The 22,541-nt window shown below is 41.3% G+C and overlaps 1 protein-coding gene across 11 annotated transcripts in view; it reads right to left on the minus strand.

Moving 5' to 3' along the window:
* SAMD12 (sterile alpha motif domain containing 12) overlaps positions 1-22,541 on the minus strand; it is a 175,165-nt gene that overhangs the window by 124,036 nt on the left and 28,588 nt on the right. For 10 of the 11 annotated variants that reach the window (XR_010828771.1, XM_066990689.1, XM_066990686.1 and 7 more), the window contains one exon: positions 4,266-4,395. Coding sequence is in view for 10 of the 11 variants with exons in the window: in XM_066990689.1 (XP_066846790.1) it covers positions 4,266-4,395 (130 nt within the window). In the remaining variant the exon portion in view is untranslated. The remainder of the gene's footprint in view (positions 1-4,265; positions 4,396-22,541) is intronic. The other variant, XM_066990682.1, reaches the window with a different exon arrangement.

Here is a 22,541-nt window from a genome sequence, read left to right on the forward strand (position 1 = left end):
TAGCATTAAAACCTCATGCTCTGAAGACATGCATTAGCACACTGGGGAACAGGGTGTAAAAACAAGAGGTGAAGCAGGGTTTCTTTCCTTCCTTCCTTTCTTTCAACAAATCACACATGAATAAGTAGTTAATTAGGCATCACCTTTATTACTTTGTCAATGAACCATTTTCCCCTAAATGGTTATTCCTTAGTCATTCTATGCCCAGTCTTGCTCCTATTAATTTTGAGACACAGCAAAAATCTTCATTTGTTTCAATGGTACAGGATAAGACTGTCAAAGAACAATTTATCTCTCAAGAACTCCCTAGTCATTTAAAAGCACTGCTGCCTGGCAAATAAAAGCCGCATCCAAACACCAAAAATAAGGTACATTTCTCAGTTTTGCTCCATGGGTTATATTTGTATAATGCAGGTATAAAGGGCTGTGCAGTCAGAACAACTTTTTATGCTCTCTCATGCTGCTGTAAAAGTCACCACCAGTTGCAGAGCCTCTAATGTCAAGGTCATACTATTACATTCTTTTCTTGGTTGTACAGGCCACTGGCATCTTTGTTTTGCTCTTTTTATTGTCTTATTTCTTTCCTACCACTGGTAATTCTTATCGCGTGCCTTAGATCTTCCTCTGAGTTAGTCTTTCACATTGTTTTGGTCCAGTCTTGGGTCAAACACAATATAATTGACCTCTGGCCTTTTGCTGAATATGTCAACCAGATGCTCCACTCACCAAATCAGTTTTTGTGTATTAAAAACATCTCCCAACTTCTTATTGGACCTTTCTATATTTAATACTCCCTAACTGCCTGCAAAATGCGTTTAATTGGTTCTGAGGTGATCCATATGCACTCAGCAAATTGTAGCATCACCAGAGAACTCAGGTTGGAAGAGACCTCAGGAAATTTGTAGCCCAGCCTCCTGCTCTGAGCAGGGGCAGATATGAGATCAGATCACGTTGCTCAAAACTTCTTCCACCTGGGGCTTGAAACCCTCCCAGGGCAGAGACTGCACAACCTCTTTGAGCAACCTGTTCCAATGCCCAGCTATACGGGAAAAGTTTCTTAATATATTCAGCCTTAACCTCTCACTTCAACTTAAGTATAGTGACCGTCATACATCTCTGTGATGAGCCTGGCCCCATCTTTATCATAACATCCTTCCACACGCTGGGGGCTGCTGCTAGTCCCCTCATTCTACCCCCGGCAAGCTGCCTCCTCAGCCTGAACAAGCCCAGCTCCCTCAAGGCCCTGTTCACGTTGCAAGTGCTGCAGCCCTGAGCATCTTGGTGGTCCTCACCTGAGCTCACTCCATTTTGTCGATGTCTTTCCAGCACTGGAGGTCCAAGAACTGGAGTCTAAAACGTGTAAAGTACAATAACCACTGTCCTTGATCTGCTGGCTACGCACCTGTTAATACTGTCCAGGATTCAGTTAGTTTGTTGTTTTTTTTCTCTGTCCACCAGGACCACAGGTCCTCTTCAACAAAGCTTCCCCAGCCAGTCAGCCCCAGCCTTTATGGGGTGCTAGGGGCTCTGCCTTCCCAGATACAAAACTCCACATTTGTCCTTGTTGAATTTCATACGGCTCCTGTTGGCTCATTCCTCCAGCCTAAGTCCCTGTCAGTGGCAGCCTTAGTCTTGAATGCATCAACTGTTACCCCCAATTTGGTGCAATTTGGTACACTGTCCCACAACATTATGTCAATATAAATGTTAATATAAATACCGTTTTCTTTTTCCTTGCTAGGTATACTAACATTATTTTTTTTTCCTCATACATCTGCAGCTGCTTTTTGTCAAGAGTGCTATAAACATAAATCCTCTACAAAGGACATTTTGTTTCAAATTTTTGCCCCCAAACCAATAAACTATAATCGTTAACTAACAGTCCCCAGGTACTCAAAATGCCACACTTTTCAACACCTATGGTTAAGGTGACAACATCTAGATATGTTTGTCCAAGAGTTTTTTTCCTGGCTTACAACCATGCCTTAGATTTTATCTTCAAATAAAGCTTAAAAATCCTTTTCTTGTCATTTTCTTCGAGTCCCTTTCATCATATTTTTCCATATCAAAGAAGCCTGTAAAATCAACTTAATTCCTGAGAGATTTTCAACAATCACATTACTTTTCCATAGCCATATCTGGAAACAGTTACACTATCTTGGCTTAATCTTCATAGCAGTTTTCATGCTCATTTCACATTCTGCTTTTCTTGAGCCAAAAATCTAGTGTTCTGCCCCTTTATTAAAATATGTCAAGTACTTTGAGGCATGGGACCAACAACACTGGAAGTATCCTCCTGAGTTACTGTTTTCACTCATAATATTATCACAATAATTTGTAAAATCCATACAAATATTACCACATTTCTTCTGTTATCACAAACATCCCGAGTTGGAAGGGACCCATGACGATCAAATGCAGCTCTTTTCTTTATTGCACACCAACTTTCTAACACTTGTACTAATATTTTCCTTATACCTCTTTTGAGTACAGTAAGAAAGATTGATCTTGATTCTCCTTTTTCATAGAGGTCTATAAAGTTTAAAGTTTCAACCATCTACAGTGAAACTACACGATTTCCATGTACGTTTAAATTGAAATGAAAACAATTTTTTCTTCAACTTTGTCTCACAGTGCCTTAATTCTAAAAAGAGACAATGTAATAGTAAAACAGTAGTAGAAAAAATGAAAAAAATACTTCGTTTCAAAATTTTCTGGTAGCTCTCTGGAAGCAGCCACCCATGTATACATGGGTGGAGATAGACTACACTCCTAGGAACTGCATTTAAGATACTGAGAATCAGATGATGACTTAGAGGAAATAGGCAGTGATTACGTACTAAATCTCAACATTTACCAAGGTGACACAAACCACCTCTCACATATTACCCATGTGTGTATTCATGGCTACACAACAATCGAAGATGAGTAGTTCAGTTTGCCATGTTTGCAATCATTCATTATCAAAAAGGAAGTAATAAAAATGGGAATTAATGGAAAAAATTAAACACAAGCGCACATATACAAAGAGGCACAGATTAAAACATGTATAAGTTAACAATACGTTATTGTTAGACTGAGGTTTGCATGTGGAACTGAAATCGCTGCTTTATATTAAATGGCTGAATGCCATTTCCAAGTTTTGTATACTACCACTTCAGAGAACAAATTAGTGTTCCACATAAGACTTTTTACAGACTAATTACTTCCTGGGAAACAAGCAAAAATGTTATTTAACTCCCCAGTTGCATTTGTATTTGTATTAATCCAGTTACTCAGCTAAACGGATGTCAGTTCAAAGTGGCCAAGTAAAATACTACTACCAGAATCTGAAAAGGAGTTAAAAAGTCAAGCAGATCGAGAAAATCAATATCAACTTCTAAAGTAAATAGGAAAATAAAAATACAATGATGCTTTTTAATATATTGTTTGCAGACAAAACACCAAGTATTGAGGATTTGGACGTCTTGCAGGTATTTGGAGGAGAAACTATGACAAAACAAGGATTTTTTAGACTGGCTAAAGAAAATATGTGAAAGTGGGAAGCCCTCTATCCAATAAAGGAAAAAACACAAGAAAAAGAACAACTGTGTACTCCAGCTACAGACTTGGGGCAGAAAACAGTTTCACTAGCAGCAAATAATAGTTCAGATTGATACTAGAAAACTACTAACTTTAAGTTAAGTAATCACAAAGTTCTGGAATTGATGTAAAAGTCTCCTCTGATTGCAAATTTTCTAGAACAAAGTTAAAGAAATGCATCAGAAACAAACTTTCTGTGTTGATCCTGATTCAGTCCTAGGGTGGGGATCACTTGGGCTCACTTCCCAGCCTACAGATTAACAAATCTAAATGTAATTAAAAGAAAAAAAAAAAAAAAAGGCCAAAAAGATATGAACTCCTTAAGGTAGTACACCTCAATGAAAAAAATCATTTATGTTTTTCCTCATAAGGCATTTCTTAATGTTTAGGGGGGTTGATTTGGAATGAACAGGGTGCGGCCTTTACCCACATGCACACTGACTTCTTTTCTTATTATACTAACCTTGAATAATTGAAATTTGTATTTAAGAAAGCTGGGGAAAATCAGCTATACACCACAGCCAGTGGACACTGTTATAGTCCCCCTGCTCTAGATCGTGCAGTTCTTGAGTCATACAGTCAACAAAAAGCCCTCAGTGTACAGTCACAATCTATTAACAACAACGTAAAACAATTTATGACATTTTAACTAAGTAAAATATTTCTGATAGTGCATACTTTACCAGTTATGTCATGCTGTTTGAATGACTCACTGTAGATTTGATACTGATTAGGGCAATGTTTCTTCAGCCATTTGCAGACATCCTGCTGGGTCCATAATGCCACAGGCTTGGTCAGCTTCACAGTCCCGGACTAGAAAAGCAGAATGCAAAAGAGGAATGATGTTTAGTGCATACACTAGCTTCAGAAATTTTACACTAATATCCCATATACAGTATTAAAATAATAAATGCTAGACGGGAGCTGCTGTTGCTGGCAGATATCCAAGTCATCAGCGCATTACACAAGACCCAACTACTCAAATGCATCATAGCAGGTATCACACAGAATTAAAGGTGTTTTAACAGTGTTACACTTTGCATCACAAAAACGTACTGTGCCATGTCTTCCTTGAGCAACAGTTTAAAACTCTTTCTCAAAAGATTTTAATCATACAGGATCAGATTCTTCCCCATGCTTTGCAAAAATCACCAGAAAGCCAACACTTATGGCTAACAGGTCAAGGCTACCTTTTAAAAGATAAAAGGTCTAATTTCAGTACTTAAAATTCCCATTATTGTTTATTAACATGGTAAACACAGTAAACATATTTTCATTACAATAATCCTTTATTTTTTTGTCCTTATTACTTATATCCACAAACAGAGGTTTAATTGTTGCTGTGAATCACTTTAAGGACTGTCCTCTTCCAACTCCACTGAGAGCTCCTTTTGTCTCTCTGTAGCTCTTCATCTCAACTGCAACCTACCAGGGTACAGTTTTTCTTAAGTTTTGTCGTGGTCTTGTATCTGAAGTTAGCTTGGAACTACTGAGTGTAATTAGGGGTAGAGAATCTGTTATCTACAAACACTTCTGAGATAGACATATCAAAGCGACATTTTGCTTTAAATAACAATACTACATTTGGTGTAAGAAGGGTCCAGACTTTTTTTTTTTTTTTAATACAGTGAGTTTCAAGATGAAAAACAGACTGAAAAAAATTAAGCCTGTTTTTGCTCTTCATCAGACCTGTGTGATTTCCACTGTCATAAAAGGTCCAGATTATGTACAACTGACAGATAACAGAACTGAAAAAGTCCTAACACAAAGCCAGCTTGAACTTCAGGTCCTGGCTTGGGGAACAATTTCTTCCTTACTAACTGTTTAACAGACAGCGTTTGCAGCCCTGTGAAAAGTTCAAAGCCAGTGCAATCCGGCACTCCTGAACAACTGATCCCCATGCGGGGCCAGGTTCAGGCTCTCACTTTTCACAGCAGAACCACGTTAGAGCCTCGGTCAGACCTTTCCCAGACTACAGCTATTCTCACACACAGCAAGGTTAGCCACGGTAACTAGCAGGCGCGGGGCTGGCTAGTCTAGAAGAAAGTTATCAAATGTATATAGAAGAAAAATTACAGAGAGCTACACGGCTACAGACCGTATTACAAGACAGAAAAAGGCAGTATGGAATAACTGCTCTCCCTTCCAACTGTCAATTTGCAATTATCAGCTTTCAATCACCCTAACCTAAATCTCAGTTTTCTCTTACTGCTATATATACAGACAGTCTCCTCCTCATCCATCTCCACCACTCCTCAAGCAAGAGGGACCCAGACAACCGGAGCTCTCACCTGCACAAACATGACAAATTAGTCACATCAGCACAGGTCACCAACAACCAAGAAGCATCACCAGTAGACGAGACTTCTCAGCTAAAATCTGTGGCTATTTAGATCACAGAGTAGCCTGAACCAGTCGTAACGTACGAGTGAAACTGCACGCAAACGGTAATAGCTGCAGCCTTTGAAGCCTTCAAATTCACAAGTGAGACCTAAATTTGTAAAAGATATCTGGACAAATAGAGTAACAATTTATGAATGTTCTACGTATAAACTAAGTCAATTGCATTTTCACGTCACATATCATTTAATCAAACAATTCACCTTTGCAGATATATTTTTTTAAACATACAAAAATGCCGAGTTTCAAAGTATCTTTGTTCCCTTGTTGTGCACGCAAAATACCGATCCCTCCAGCTCCCTGGGTGTTGTAGAGAAGTTCTTCTGCACAAATTTGAGGTGAAAGAGAATGTCGCCTCAACCGTTCTTCTCCTTTAGGTCTTAGGGTAGATTTTCTCGATGTTGCCAGCCTGGTTTTCTTCCAGCATTTAGGCAGATACATTTTGTCAGGCAGCCGTTTTCAAAGTTGCTTTGAATTTTTTCATTACCAGAAGCCCAAAGGACAACAGCGGTTTTAAGCTAGTGCTTTGCGTGTCTTATTAAGTCCGTAAAGGACATCACACAAAGATACCAACTAAGGTCCAGGGAATATGGCAGAGCTAAAATTCTGACAGGCAAACGCCTTGAATTTCTCATGTCCAATTTTCCCTCTCTCTTTTCATTGCCTAAATAAGCAGCAGAAAAAATATTGTTGAATATACAATACAATGCCCGTCCCTTACCTTAGCCTTTTTTGTTTTAAACAAAAATACACTCACTGGAAATACGAATCCTTTCAAACACATGAATATACATCACCTGCATTTGGAGGTAATCCATTAATGCAAACCCACCCCAAATAATCGATTCTCATCTTGTGCTGTCACCCACCAAGCTACAGCGGGTAGAAGCCTGACTGACAGACTTGCATCCACAAAGAAAATTCCAGAGCTGTTTATGATGCACTATAACCAGGACAGTGCTTGCTTTACCACTAACCCTTCTGGGAAGCACGTCCGTCTCACACACGTATAGAAAAATGCTCTGGACACTGCACACATCTCAAGAAGGGATGGCCTCTGTAGAAAGAGTAAGTGCCCTGTAACTGTTCCTGGTGCAACTAGGAAGACTGAAGAAGCTGAATTTCAATGAAGAGCCCAATATTACAGTATTGGTTAGCTGACTTTTATTACATACATATATATACACACACACAATGCATTTCCTTCTCAAATACATCAAAGAAAAATACAAGTAAAAATAGCCATATAATAGGAGTAATCTCTCTGATTCCACAGAAATTCCCCAACAACGGGATCTAGACATTAACATGTGTATCTTTATACAAGCTGCTGCTTAAATTTAAAGATACTTCTCGAGCATTAGAATTTCTGAAGATGAGAGGAAAATCTGTCAGCCCTTGAAAAATAAATTGTTAATGGTTTTTCTTGTACATCAGAAAAATCTTTAAATTACAAATATTTGCAAATATAAGTAGCTGGCTATAGACTTAAAAGCTATTTATTCCTAGCAGAAAGTACACGAGCAGTGACAAAGTTGGTTTTGACTAAGAGGATGCTGTTTTCAGTTCAGTAGCTATTCTCCTCTTACGAGCTTTAAACACAGTTACGTTAAATATCTGAAGAACAAGGTTATCTGCAGTTACGGTACAAATTTGACACTTCCTTCTGTGCCTGTAGAAGTGAAAGATGCTTCCAAATGTAGCTATTATGCCATGAAACATACAGATCACTGCCCAAACTCATATGCTAATCCTTTACTGTCCAGCATTCAGAATTATGATTGAAATACTACTGACTTAAACTTAAAAGCAGCCCTAAGAGGATATTCTTACATTGGCACCATCAAGCATTATGGTTAATTTTCTAATTTGTACAGACTTGCTGAGTTAGAGGAATGTAGGTTTTTTAAAGCAATGGTTATAAACAGTATATTGTAGGTACTTTCATTTTTGGAACATCATACCCAAAACATTTTCCAACCAGATGCTGTAGATGTAAGGTTATTAAAAATACACTTCCCTCCCACAGAACTCATTTGTTAGTTTCTTTCCTGTTCTAAAGCTAGATCTTATACTAAAAAACTCCCCGTACGCCAAGGAGAATGACCCTCACCATAAACATAGCTACAAAATGAGTCCCCTGCCATTAACTATATACAAACTATCTAGATAGCTGGAAAACACATTATGTTTTATTTTATTTCTGTTTATCAGCTCGGTCAAATAATAAGCCCAAACTGATAAAATACAAAACCTTGGTCCAGCCTTCCATTTTCCTGACAAATTTATCCTAAAATTGCCCTTTACTGGCAACATTTTAATAGTCTTAATCCTGCAGAACACTATGCCAGTCTGGCTTGGGCCACATACAGGTCTAATGAGCACAAAAGTTCTCAGTATTCAGGTCTTGTCTTGCAGATTTGAAGGAAAATCTGTTTCGTTGGGATTTTGTGTCAAAGTCTTTCTTTTAAATTGCCTAAACACAGTTTTTGTTATGTGTATCTCCAACTATAAAAACGGCTGTCCCAAGAGAAAAAAAAGAATCAGCATATTTAATACATGCAATTTTATGCTCTGTTTGTTCCACAATACAGAGAATATAGTACCTAAAATCAACAACTTAAGAATAAACAGATAAATCAAAGTTATACGCAGTGCATTATTAGAGTGTATTTCAGTGTTCAGAATAGCATTAGAAACCAACTCCTGTTCTTCCTGAGCAGCGACATACATGTTCCCTCTTACAGGTGCAGTTTACCAAGTCTGCCAGTTTCCAAGGTCAATTTATTCACCAGAATTTCTTTGTCTCTATCATATTTTACTCTGGAACAGAAAGAAAGGCTCTTGTATTTTTGAGTGACGGAGGATTCAATCTTATTGTTAAAAACACTTTACATCCGATATTCCGATTTATTGTAAAGAGCATCCCAAACCCAAATATTTTTGGTTTGGCATTTATGAGTATGTTTGCGTTACAAAATCCAGAAAATCTGGGATCAGGGTCCTCATTGAAACAAGCCTGCAGGTCTGCTGGAAGAATGCAGCATGATACCACTTGCAACATCCAATTTATCAACATACTAATTCTGACCTATCAGCAAAGTCAATGCGTATTTACACACATTTATCTGAAGTCAGACCTCACAACTTCTGCCTAAAAAAATGCTCGCATAAAACAGATTGGTAAAAGAGGCACCACTCAAAGCACTAAGACAGATTGTGCTCCAACATCACGACTCATTCTCTGCTCTGCAGTTTACATTTTAACCAAAAAAAAGTCAAAGCAGCAGCAATCTTGTTAGCGCTGCATTGGTCAAAGGACAGAAGCAAGGCAAGGCTGCAAGAAGGAGCATCACTTCTCAGAGCAGCACACTGAGCTCTGCCAGCTGCGCTTCAGGCATGGAGAAATCTTCAACCAAATACAACTGCTCTGTGTTGAACCATTTCATTAACCCAGTTCGAAAGAAAAGGAGGCCGTTAGCTGTGAGGGATGGCATGGGAAGAGCAAAGGAAAGAACACGGTCACTGCCATCTAAAAAGGACAGAGAGCAAGATGGGTGGCTGTCACCCCCAGAATAATGCAGAGTCAGCTCATGTGTTTGTGATCAGAGAGAAGGGGAGGAAAGACCAGGGCTCACGTCATGCGGGATGCTGAGAATGAAATATTTGTTAAATCAAAACAAATACCCTCTGCAAGCAAACTATGAAATATTTTAAAATCAGAAAAATGAAATTTTATTTGTATTTGATATATATATATAGCAGTGAACTTAAACTTCACAGCTCTAAAAAAGCTGCTATTTCAGTTACTGTCAAATCTGTGAGGCTGTTGAGGAAGCAAGACTAACGGTATCATCTTCATAGTTTATGACACAAAGATGCAGGAGCAGCTATGTCCAGGAAGACGTTCAAAATTGTGTTTTTTTTTTTAATATGCTTGGGTTGTATTTCTAAATCCAAGAAAATACAAATCTTTTTCATATATTCCAAATTACTTCTCTAATTTTAAACTGTCCATGTAAAATTCAGTACCAATGGCTAACACAAAAGCTGTGATGAAGTGAGCATGGGTTATGAATATATTTTTATATGTTATCTTAAAATATTGAAGAACGTCGGAAGGAAACATTTTAGTTTAGAAATATACCTTCTCAGGTAATCATATGGATTTTTCTAGCAAAGACCAAAGAAAATAACAGTAATAAGCAGACAATCCATAAAACACTGAAACCCCCATTGTGCTAGGTTCTTGTCTGTTATTTAGAATTTTAATACTAAGAAGAGATGAAAACAACAAACCAAAGGAAATGTGTTTCTTTACTTAAAAAGAAACAAAGGAAAATACTGTAACATGCCTTCCCTTTTATACTGATAAAAAAATGAACGTTTAAAACTAATTGGATCAGAAATTCTGAGTTACATTGTAATTTCTTAAGTAACTGTAGAAAAGCAATCAAAGTCAGTATAGTAAATAATATATATATATATTTAAAATTATTTCGATTTAGTTTAGAGGACACTTTAAAGACCTACTTTGCACCAACTTTTGCTTTAACCATGAATTAAACGCCACCCAAGGAGGATTAAAGTAGACAGACTACAGCAGCTATTATTCCAGTCATACACCTATGACTGATCAACACACAACGTCCGCTTTGAATGAGACAGAGACACGGCAGACCTACGAAGTCTCCCAGATCTTCTGCAAATGTGGTCAGCCAGCACCATGCATTCTTTGAGTTAGCTGCAGGCTGGTCTCTCACATTTGCAGACCTGTTCCAAGCTTGCTCGCTCCACACAGCAAGGCACTGGCTACCCTAATTTGTGACCACCAGAGCACGGCAGAGGCAGTCTTATAATGATGGCAAGAGCTTGACTTGGAGGCTGTGCAGTTCCCAGGGAACTCACATCTATTAACGCAGCCTGATGCTCAAAAGCATGCCACTGGCAGAAGCACACAGACCACATCCCAGCTGCTCCCCCGTCACTCACATGCGTGTTGTCCTTCATGCAGTCCCTCCTTGCCTGGTTCAGTCCGGACGCACCACATGCCTGACATCAGGGTCCCCATTTGGGACCCCACAAAAGATAAGACCGGTTACAAGTGCATGCAAGAGGGAATTACTTCCCACCACCGGTCAGCAGACAGATCGGAGTAAAGCTATAATGCCATCAGATTTCCCTAAATCCACACTGTCAGAATACATTGGGTTGTTTTGTGTGTGCGTATTTGTTTGTTTTCAGATGTAACTTCACAGCCAGCTCGCTGTGCCTGGCAGTAGCACAATGACTTCCAGCCAGGGTACCCAAGGTCCCAGGAGAACCACGTCCTCAGCAACTCTGAGTTAAACACACCTGAAGTTCATGGACAGATGCAAACTGGACTTGCAGAGAGATTACTGCCCCTGAAGAGGTGGGGACAGTCATCTGCCATTGTGGGGGCAGAGAGGGAGCACAGTTAAAGAGGGAGATGAGGACACCAGGGCAGCACCAGCTGCAGGTACTCTTCAAGAGCTGCTCCCACACGGCTCCTGTCCCACGGGGTCCATCCCCCAGGAGCAAACTGCTCCAGCACGGGTCCCCCACGGGCGGCAGCTCCCCCCAGACCCCCTGCTCCTGCGTGGGCTCCTCTCCACGGGCTGCAGCTCCGGCCCGGGGCCTGCTCCTGCGGGGGCTCTCCATGGGCCGCAGCCTCCTCCAGGCCACATCCACCTGCTCCACCGGGGGCTCCTCCACGGGCTGCAGCGTGGAGATCTGCTCCGTGTGGGACCCGTGGGCTGCAGGGGGACAGCCTGCTCCACCAGGGGCCTCTCCACAGGCCGCAGGGGAGCTGCTGCTGCGTGCTGGGGCCAAGAGGGCTGCCTCTCACTCCTCACACTCCCAGATGCTGTGTCACAGCAAGGGTTTTTTTTTTGTTTGTTTGTTTTTTTTTACCTCCCTTTCTTACATCTGCTCTCCCAGAGGAGCAAAGAATATCGCTTATTTGCTCAGCTCTGGCCAGCAGCCGGTTCCTTTTGGAGACCGCTGAAACTGGCCCTTATCTAACATGGGACAGCTTCTGGATTCTTCTCACAGAAGTCACTCCTGCAGCACCTCGCTACCAAAACCTTGCCACGTAAACCTAATACAAGGAAAAAGACTGAAAATAGGTGGGGAAGCCCTCCAAGATGCAGAAGTGGATAAGGCCCTGAAAAGTTGATTTGCTACTCCTACCCTCATGCTTCCAAGAGGAAAAGGAGAGGTAGGAACAAATGCACTTCTGTCAGGGCCTCCCTCCTATGCTACCAGTGGTGCCTCCCCGTACTTAGTTACTTTGCCTTTCCACAGTCCCAAGGGCAAAGTCAACCACTGGCTTCTTTTTGTTGCCTCCAGCAGACTGTTGGGGGTTGCTGCCCCTAACCAGGGATTGCTCCAGCGGTGCTTAAAGCCAGCTCTGCACAAGGGGAAACTGCTCCCCTAGCGTCCCAAATCAGTGCACCACCAGCACTTCAGCACGCACTATGAGACAGGTGTTTATCCAGCTTTCAAGCACCACCTGTATCAATCCTATCCATTACCTTCTGTACCTGCACCACAAGGTTCAGTGCACTACCAACAGAAAAAGGAAACCAATTATGATAAATAATGAGATCAGTCTGGAAAGTAACAACATGTTAGAGGGAAGTTAACTCGCTCTTAAGGCTGTCACAAGTATATCTATCAACAGGAAAGAATGAACTGTGCTGCCAAATAAACTATCACTGGGCATTATCCTGATAGGGATAAATACAGTATTGAAACAACAAGTGAGAATAAATAAGGTGATACATTTTCTGTAAGAGTATTCTCTTTCATTGCAGAGATATTGCACTCTGAAAGCAAGAATCACGACTGGCAGATGCTGGTGTTGAGATAAATTGTTGTAGCATTATCAACAGACTGAAGAACTCAAGTGTCAGGATGAGAAAGGTGAAGACAGAGCACTCTTCAACGTCATCAAGAAACTTGCCTGACACTATTCTGATTGCTATCAACATCCAGAAAACCGCTACCGTGACAGGCCAAAAATGCTTAAAATAAAATCACCAACAGGACCAGGAGGACAATCAATTTTGGGGGGTTGACAGCTAAATCTAAATTAAGTGTGTGTGTAATGTTTTAAAATTCACTTCATCTAAAAACACTGTGCATTTTTATCTCGCCAAACTAAAGATTAATTTCACTCAGTAGAGAAGATTCCTTTCAGTCCAAAAATACATACTTGCTTTTGGATATTTGCAGAGAAAATCAGAAAAGGAGAGTTGCTCTGTCAGGTTAGGGATTTTAACTGCACAAAACACACCAGTTGTTCAATACCTCTTCACTGATGTGTATTTGATTCTCCTTCTGCTGAGACAATTCAAACCACATATTCCCTCTCACAGTCGGGGCTCTAACCATCAGCATCTTGCAACACAGATGACAGTCTTCATAAAGTAAGTACAAGCCCTTTTGCTTTTCCACATAGAAACCTATTCTGGATCCTGCACAGATCTGGAGAGTGGACCATTTCTGTTCACACAGCAGGTGCCCTACTAGCATGCCTTGGGCAGCTATGAAGATAAAAGGCTCCTCCTCAAACTTCTGCAGCCCGCTTGCTACTGTTACTTGAGTCAAAGAGGAAACATAATTAATTTCAGTTAACAGCCCAGTATTAACAACAATATCAAGTAATTAACTAAGGTTTATTACAAGCACATGTTTGTTATTGCACTTAGCCATCCGCTACAGCGAGAATAGAAATTCGAGACGCTCACCCTTGACATGGCACGCATAACTTGCAGGCTGGCTCATCTTTTATCGTGTCTTAAGAACTAAATGCTACACCCACTGCGAAGGAGATTCATGGCATGAGTCTTCATCACAGAATACTCCTCCGCTCAGACTGGCAGGAGGCACAGAAAAGTACCCCATCTTGGTGAAAGCACTGAGTTCAAACCCATTCAGGCAAAAGCACGAAAGTGAGCAGGAGTTACCTAATAACTGAAGACAGCGATGAAATGTAGTCCCCCTCCCTTTTCCAATAGTTTGTCCTGAACTCAGAAGTACTGCCAGGCAAACTGCAATTCCACTTCTGGGGAAATTTACTATTTGTCAAAAATACTTTCTCCAGGTCTACATTAAAATAAAAAATAACACCACCACAAAGCTACCTATATTACAAAAGTGACAATTACAAAGGAGTCTCCAGTCCCACTTTTTTTTTTTTTTTTTAAATCAGTCCTGGCACCTCAGCAAGTTACATTCTAGACAATTTAAGATCAAACTAAACTGAGACTCCTTGTATTTATTTTAATGGAACTGCTGACAAGGCATATAAGTAGGTCCACTGATTTTCTTGGAATTTCTCACAGATTTAAAGATAGTGACGTAAAAGAATTTAGCAAAAATACAGCCTGGAGCTGCAACGAAATCCATCAGCCAAAACACTGCAGAAATGTTTAATTTGTGCAAAACTGTCAATCATGTACTGAAATCTTGTTGCTCTTTAATTACAGAACAATAAACAGTACAAGAGGAGAGCTAAACATGTAAAGATCTGAAAGACAGCACAAAATTTTGACTTCACACCTGTCAATTCCATAATAAGAATTAAAGGAGGTTGGTCAGTTTGCATTTGTTTTGTAGATCACAAAAATGCTTCTGTCAGAAGCACGTATGTCTGGCAGTGCCTTATCTGCAATTCTTCAGTCACTTAATTGGACTCTTTCAAAAAATAGCTGAATTACCAATAGTTAGCAAGGGGAATTACAAAACAGGCTGCTCCGAAACGAAAAGAGCTAGACAGAGCTATGACTTTTAAATGTACCTGTTTCATATTCACATTATCCATAGTAACACGGATATGAACTGAAATGTGACAATTCAAAATTATGAAGTGTAGCTTAATGGGAGAATTTTCTAAGGCTTATAAAATTAATGCCTTTACTAAAAATACTACTTGAATACAAATAGGTCTTTATTTCATGAAAAAGGAGGTTGTACAGAGCAGCACTCTGTATTTCCAGAGATTTCATGTAACTCTAGTAACAAAACATAATGTATCTGAAGTCCCAATGCCTTTCATTTGTAAAAATAATTAAAAAAAAAGTCCTTATGCTTCAAAATATTCAGGATATTCTTACAAAAAGTTGTTCAAATGCAGGCTAAGTGTAATCTCAGAAACAGTCACCTAATAGGGTCAGAAATTTGTGCTTTTTGGTGACCTATTTAAAAAAACACACCTATGGCATAATATTACTTTTGCCAGTGCAGTGTACCTTTCTCTGGGAGTGTTTTCATCAATGATATTGGAAGATTTTTTTTTTTATTCTTGGGATTTGCTGTTAATCTGACAGCAAATCTGGGCAGCACAGACCACCTACATCCTTCTAATTATAGTGTTTTCAGAGAAGATGCTTGACATGTCATAACCTAGGGTTTGAGAAGTAGCTGTGTAAGTTTTCTAATAGCTGCCGTATGTCAGAGGTGAATGTGACACTCCTTTTTTCATTCTAAAGTTACAGAGCAGGATTTCTGGATGAGAAGAGCTACAAACCAAATTGTTACCTCAACGTTAGCAGGTAGTGAGGCTAGTTCTGTCATTAGCTCAACAACAGTACACTTGTACGAGGAGAACATTTAACATCCTGAGAAGATCTTAATCCCTATTAAATAATGACAGGTTGCTTTCTTACGAGGTTTACTCCTTCTGAGTGAATCACATTTTTGGCACCTTTGTTTCCAGCAGATGTGCCAATTAAGAGGATTGTACCGTATGAAGCAGCATAACCTTTCCATGCCAACTTTCAGTCTTTATGGGTAGGCTCATTCATATGCAGAAGACAAGTGCAGCAGCCAAGGCATTTTATAGCCCAACAGCAATCAAAGTTTTCTGGATATCTTTGCCAGTTGACTCTTAACTACATTGTCTTGAGCCAAACACATTTTGAGCAGAACAACTTTATAGGCCAGACATGTATATGAGTATTAATAAGAAAAAGTCCCCAAGCCCCGGCTGACAGGTCAACCTCTTTTTTCCCAGCGATGTTGCAACTGCAGCAAAGGAAGGAGAAGGAAAGGTAAGTGTTGATAGAAGAAGCAGATCAGCCCAGCCGTCTGATTCATGTGATAGTGCCGCAATGTCTGTGTAGAAGGTTGCAATGGCTTTCTCTACTTAAATAAATATCCAGAAGGCAGATACACTACCTATTTTTCCAAACATGCAGGGCACTTCTGACGTCAATTTAATTTCCTGCTAATTACTTTTGAAAAACTAGCGTTGTCTCCCTAATGAGGCAAATGCTTATATTCTCTTATCTTCCCTATGAAGTCCTATATTCACAAAAAGACCTTAAGCTTTACAATGCCCTTTTATCCCCTTTATTAGAGAAAGCATATAGCATCAAAACTGAGATTCATGAAGGCCAGCCCCTCTGGCTAGGAAGCTGCCCAAGCTAGCCAACAAGAAAACACAGAGAAAGCCACAGAGCACAAGGCCCACGCTCACATAAAGGCCAACCCAGGCCGAGGGGAGACATCCCCTCTTACTCACAGGAAGCACTCCCTGCAGCGAGGCAAATGAACTCAGCCGCAAAAGAAAGGTCAGGAGCTTGTCCTTATTTTAAAAGGAAAGAGGCATGTGCCAGCATCACTGTCTCCGCTCATGAGCCTAAATATTTGGAGCTATAAAGCCTGCATACGTGGAATTTGGCAAATCAGATTCAGAGACAAGAGGGGAAAAAAAAAAAAAAAGGTGGAGGGTAATATTACTGCCATACTCCAAACCTATTTCCTAGATCGAGCCATTCATGGGAAAATAGGACTTTCCCAGGAGCATCCTGGCTCCACAGGAAGGTTTAGCAGAAGAATGCCACTTACATGAAGATTTTGCCTTGGGCTCCACGTAACCTTTGAAAATCTAGCCTCAAATGTGCCAGCAACACCTTTCCCAAGGAAGGCAGCTAAAAGATGTCCCTAGAAACATGGAGTTGTCATTGTCAACAGCAACAAAAAAAGACCTGCTGCAAATGTTACGTCCACCTGACCTCAAAGTAAGGAATTTAGGTCTTAAGGAGATGAATGTTGTGGAAGGGCTCAGAGAAGGTAAATTCAGCATTGAGAGGGGCAATATTTATCTGCTATGATGTGCTGAGCGCACACAATATATATCCTTCCTGGAGAGAGAGCTGTGAAGGGCCATCTAAACCAGTGTGCTGGAAAAACAAACTGGCCCTGAATAAGAACTGAAAATATTTTAATTACATTTGTGAAAGGAACTCAGTCAACTTCTCGTTCTTGGGTCATTGCTTGCAGTTTAAGATTACACAAATAATTCACGCTAATCATTCACTTTCTGTGAGCAGGAAGAACAATACTGTCAGGCAGCGAACAGCAGACAACTCAAGATCCACTCTAGGGGCAAATTCAGCTCACAAGTCAAAACTTACCCCTTGGTTAAGTAGCTGATGTTCTATATGCAGATGACTGCATAAAGAGTCAAGTAACTTTAAGCATCCCAAATCCCACATCAGGTCTGCCATGCTGTTCTGCTGTTTTGATCAGGGCTTTCGTCTCAACAGCAGCCTTCAGCAAGCGATATTTTTACACAATTAATACTCAAGAGCTGGCATATTTTCTGAATAATGAAAAACGCAGGCAGTTCCAATAATACTTCAATCACACTAATAAGGAAATCTTCATTTTTATGCAGCTTTTTATATCAGTCCAACTACAGATGAATAAATGACTCGAGGTAAAACTCACAATTGCATTGATTCATTTAAGTCATTTCTAAGAAGCATTAGATTTAAAAATATGCTAGTTGCTATCTATCCAGAAACAGCAGGTAAAACTGCAAAGTTGGTATGCAAAGGAGAACTTTAGATCTGCAGCTGACTTGCCAAATCTGTTCTGAAGCTTTATTCTAGATCACATTGTCGCAGCGTCTCTCAGGTCAGACGCATAACCAAATTCTACTCTTAAACACCCTCCAATCCACAATGTTTGTTCAAGGTTTTCATGCTGAAAGCTTCTGAGTTCGTTGAAGTTCAAAACAATGCATGCTCTCAAGCAAAAAAAGTTGAAAAAAATTCAAGGATGGAAGATGTTTCAAAGGAATCTAGTCAACACTTTTTTTTTTTTTTTGGCAGTCCTGCCAAAGCCTCCAAGTTTTCTAATCTCCTAGACATCAGAATTCAGAGAAATGAACTGTTAAGGAATGTCACCAGACCTTTTACATGAAAGCACAGCCAAGCATAAGGAGCATGAGTAAATAGCTGATATAAAGAGCACCATCTACTGACAGGCAGCATTTTGACAGACCCGGTTTTGCAAGGCACTGTGTGTGGCTTCCAGATAATGCAACTTTTACAGAATTCAGCTTTCTCCTAGCAATGTACGGTACTTTTCACATTTTCTCTCTCGCTTGACTTGTCTCTTCTGTGCTGTTTAACCTCTTCTCCTGCTCACCTCTCACGAGACAGCCCACACGCTCCAAGGAGCAGCTGCAGCAGCTTTTAACAATCAGTCCCCCCTTTCTCTTTCCATTTCTCTCATTTCACTTTCTCATTGAAGTTTCCCACTTTGAACTACTCTCCCCTAGTACCTACCTGCTATACTACTATTTTACAATTATAAATTAACATTTTATTACCAGTTGCTTATGAGGACACGTTTCCAAAACCTCCTGAGTCAACAGCAATTTTCCATTGAAGCCAACTACCTTCAGACTGTCCCTAGATGAGAGGCATCTAGCCTCAAGATTACTGGAAGCTTCAAGGTTTCCTTGATGAGATGAAATATCTTTCCGTATTCTTACAGAGGAGATTATATGGAGGTGAAGGTTTCTTCCACACTTAACCTATTTCTCCTCTATTTCTTTGAACGGAGTATTATAACTTTTTTATTATTTTACAAGACAAGACAAGAAAGTATTATCGATATCCACAAATGGTTCTGATGCAACTCTCGGCTAGTATAATCAGAAATAACCTTTAGGAATGCTATTTAATATCTTGATCGCTTCATACCTCAGGCATAATACACAGTAGAAATGCAAGGAGCTATTATGGCACATTGCTTTAAATACTTGCTAGCACTATTGCAGTTACTGTGCATGATTTGTGTTGCAGCATAGTAGGAGCTAAATTTATTTACATATATTTATATATGGAAAAGGATTTTAAAAAAGGAAATGATAATAAATTTTCTAACAAAATGGTCAAAATACCCTAGTTGTACAGGCCTTCACTAGTAAACATAAGAATCACTTCTGATAATTAAACTTGAAAGTGAAAGTAGAAAAGAAATATTCAAATACAGATTGCGCTGCTTTACTGATTAAAACATCAATAATGCATTTAAAGCTCAGTTCCATTTTTATATTTCATCCAGATTCCACGAGTCATAGAATCATAGAATAATTAAGGTTGGAAAAGCCCTCCAAGATCACCTGCTCCAACCACCCCCCTACCACCAATGTCACCCACTAAACCCTGTCCCTAAGCACCATGTCCAACCTTTCCTTGAACACCCCCAGGGACGGTGACTCTACCAGTTCCCTGGGCAACCCGTTTCAATGCCTGACCACTCTTTCTGAGAATAAATGCCTCCTAATTGTTTTAATTGTTGTAGTGCTCTTTGTTCAATTCTTTAATTGTTGAAGAGTAGGGGCATGACGTTTCCGTTTTTCCACTCACCAGGGACATCGCCCAAATGCCAGGACTTTTCAGCTATGATGGAGAAAGGCTTGGCAACTCCATCAGCCAGTTCCCTCAGGACCCTGGGATTTATGTCATCAGGTCCCATAGACTTGTACCTGTTTGGATTCATCAGGTGGTCTCGAACCTGCTCTTCACTTACAGTGGGTGGGACTTTGATCCCCCAACCTCCATCTATGGGTTCAGGGAAGTTAAAAACTTGGGAAGCCCGTCTACCAGTGCAGACGGAGGCAAAGCAGTTGCTGAGTACCTCAGCTTTCTCCATGTCTGTCATTACCAATTACTCAGATACAGAAACTCACTCACTAATACAAGAAATTAGCCACCTATAATCGCTTACACACTATTTTCACCCCTCAGTCTATTTTCACAAATGTTAAAGGCGCATGGTGGCCTGCAGGGACGACTCCTGTCACCCCAGCACAGCAGCCCAAAGGGAGCTGGGTCCTCTCTTGTGCTCTTCCTCGAGGCTTTGTGCAGAAGGGATGCCACCTCTCACACAAGGGCTGGGGAATGGGAAAGAAGCACTCACACAACCCCTGAGAATCGGCAACACAGTTCTTTATTGCCGGGACATCTTGCAGGTGAGCCTGCGGGATGTCCATGGTGTTCGGTGGCTCCAAGCTAATGCTTGGGATGGAGCCTGCGCGACGAGTAGGGAGCTCGCCGGGCACTGCTGCGACGCTGTTTGTGTGCTCGGATGGCTGAGAGCAAAGACATGCCAGGATAGTCCCAGGTCTGCTCTGGCCGAGGTGGATCCACTTCCATCGGCTCCTCCACATCTTGTGGATCCAGCTCCATGGGCTCCATGGTGTTTGGCAGAAGGACAAGCCAGTCCTTGCCCGGGACTGCCCAAACGGGATGCCTTCCGTCTGGAATGTTTTCAGGCCAAGGTGCTGAACCAGGAGGTCGCCCAGTTCCAACCCTAGGTCCCACGCCACCGTCCGGCTGATTTCCCTGCACGGGTTCAATGCTGCCGTCTGGTTTACGGCCCTGGCTTGGTCCCATGCTCCGTTCCGGACGACTGGCACGCCTCTGCTCCACGTGGCTGTCTGCCTGGTGCTCCTGCCTTTGCTCCACACTACCAGTGCGCCAATGGGAAGGTCCATGCCCCCTGTCGCTGTGTGTTTGAGGGGCCGGCCTGTTCCCTGCGTCGCTGCGGTGCCAATGGTACCGCCTGTAAGTGTCTGTGGGCTGGGCGCCAGAGGTCCCTCAAGCACTGGTGTCAGTTGTGCTGTGGGCTCTATCCCTCTGCCCACGACACTTCTTCTCCTTCGGTGCATTCCTGCTCGGTGCTTCCTCAGGCCGCATTGCTGTCCTCACACCGAGGAGGCCTGCCGCTCGCCTTGCTGTTTCTAGTCGTCTTCCCGCCACACGAGGTGGCCATCAGAGTGCCTAGAAGCTCAGCGAATGGCGGGCCAACTGCAGGGGTCCTGTTTTATAGGGCCCGCAGCAAAGGCGGGACAGCGGTGGCCACTGTGACGGAGTGGCCCACGCGCGGCCAAAGGCGGCTGTGTTGGGAGCGGCCTGGAAGATGCCCTCACGTGGACAAGGAGGAGGTTGGGGGGGCTGAGGGCCCCTTTTCTGGGGCTGGATCCCCCAGGCCATTTGGCTTGCCAGAGAGAAAGACTGCCCCTTGGCCACAGGGACTGCCCTGCACCTCCCATCCTGTGCCCCGAGTTTATTTTTAACACTGGTTTTTAAGCAATTAAAATTAATTTATGGAAAAGAACAAAAGCAAGGTCTTCAGCCCTAATACCCATGTGCGCTTTGTGCTCTGAGTGAAGAATTTCTTCTTCACATCACATCTAATCTAAATCTCCGCTCCATTTGTTCAAAGCCATTATTCCTTGTTCCATCGCTACACTCCCTGATAGAGTCCCCCCTCCAGCTTTCTTTTAGGCCACTTTTATGGGCTAGGTTAGGTGGCAAAACTGCAGAACCTTGCAAACTGCAGCCTTATCTACCTTGTTCCACATGTTCTACATGACGTTTTCCAGCTCAGGCTTTAGCCTCTCATCAGCGTAACATAGAATCATAGAAACATTCAGGTTGGAAAAGATCTCCAAGATCATCTGCTCCAACCATCCCCCTACCACCAATGTCACCCACTAAACCATGTCCCTAAGCACCACGTCCAACCTTTCCTTGAACAACCCCAGGGACGGTGTCTACCATGATCCCCAATACCTTTTCTGCAAACATCGCTTCCAGCCATCTGGCTTCCAGCATCTACTTGTACATGAGATTTCTCCTCTCCAGGTACAGGTCTCAGCATTTGCTTTTGCTGAACTGCACGATGTTCCTGTCAGCTCATTTCTCCAGCCTGCCATACTGAGATTATTTAATTTCCATAATGATTAAAATTTATTATTGCTGAAGAGCCACTGCAAGACATTCAATTTACTGTTTTTATACAATAAACCTTGTCAATCTGTTTAGGACAGGATTGAAAAAGAAACACCTGATACATTTTGCTAGCAGAGACATTATAGTCAATCTGCTCATGTATGTAGCAAATTAATACCCATTAATAACATTATGAGAGTAATTTTCTAATAGGTAGGGAAATACCAAATTCCACCATGATTTATAGTTCTGCTTGCTGGGGTCAGCACAGAAGCTTTATTTTTCTAGACTATTTGCATGCAGAAGCAACAATTTTCCTTTTTTTTTTTTTTCTTTTAGCCTTTCTCTGCTCTAGAAATTTTCTTCCATTACACTTTATTTCATCCTTTGCAGTCCAATTCCCTTTTGCTGCCTATGTTCTTTACCTGATCTCCTTCGTCTACCTACTATCCCTCTAACCTGTGCCTTCCTCAGCTTTTTATTTTGACCCTT

This window comes from Anser cygnoides, chromosome 2 (genome assembly GCF_040182565.1).
Source record: "Anser cygnoides isolate HZ-2024a breed goose chromosome 2, Taihu_goose_T2T_genome, whole genome shotgun sequence".
Taxonomy (NCBI): Eukaryota; Metazoa; Chordata; class Aves; order Anseriformes; family Anatidae; genus Anser; species Anser cygnoides.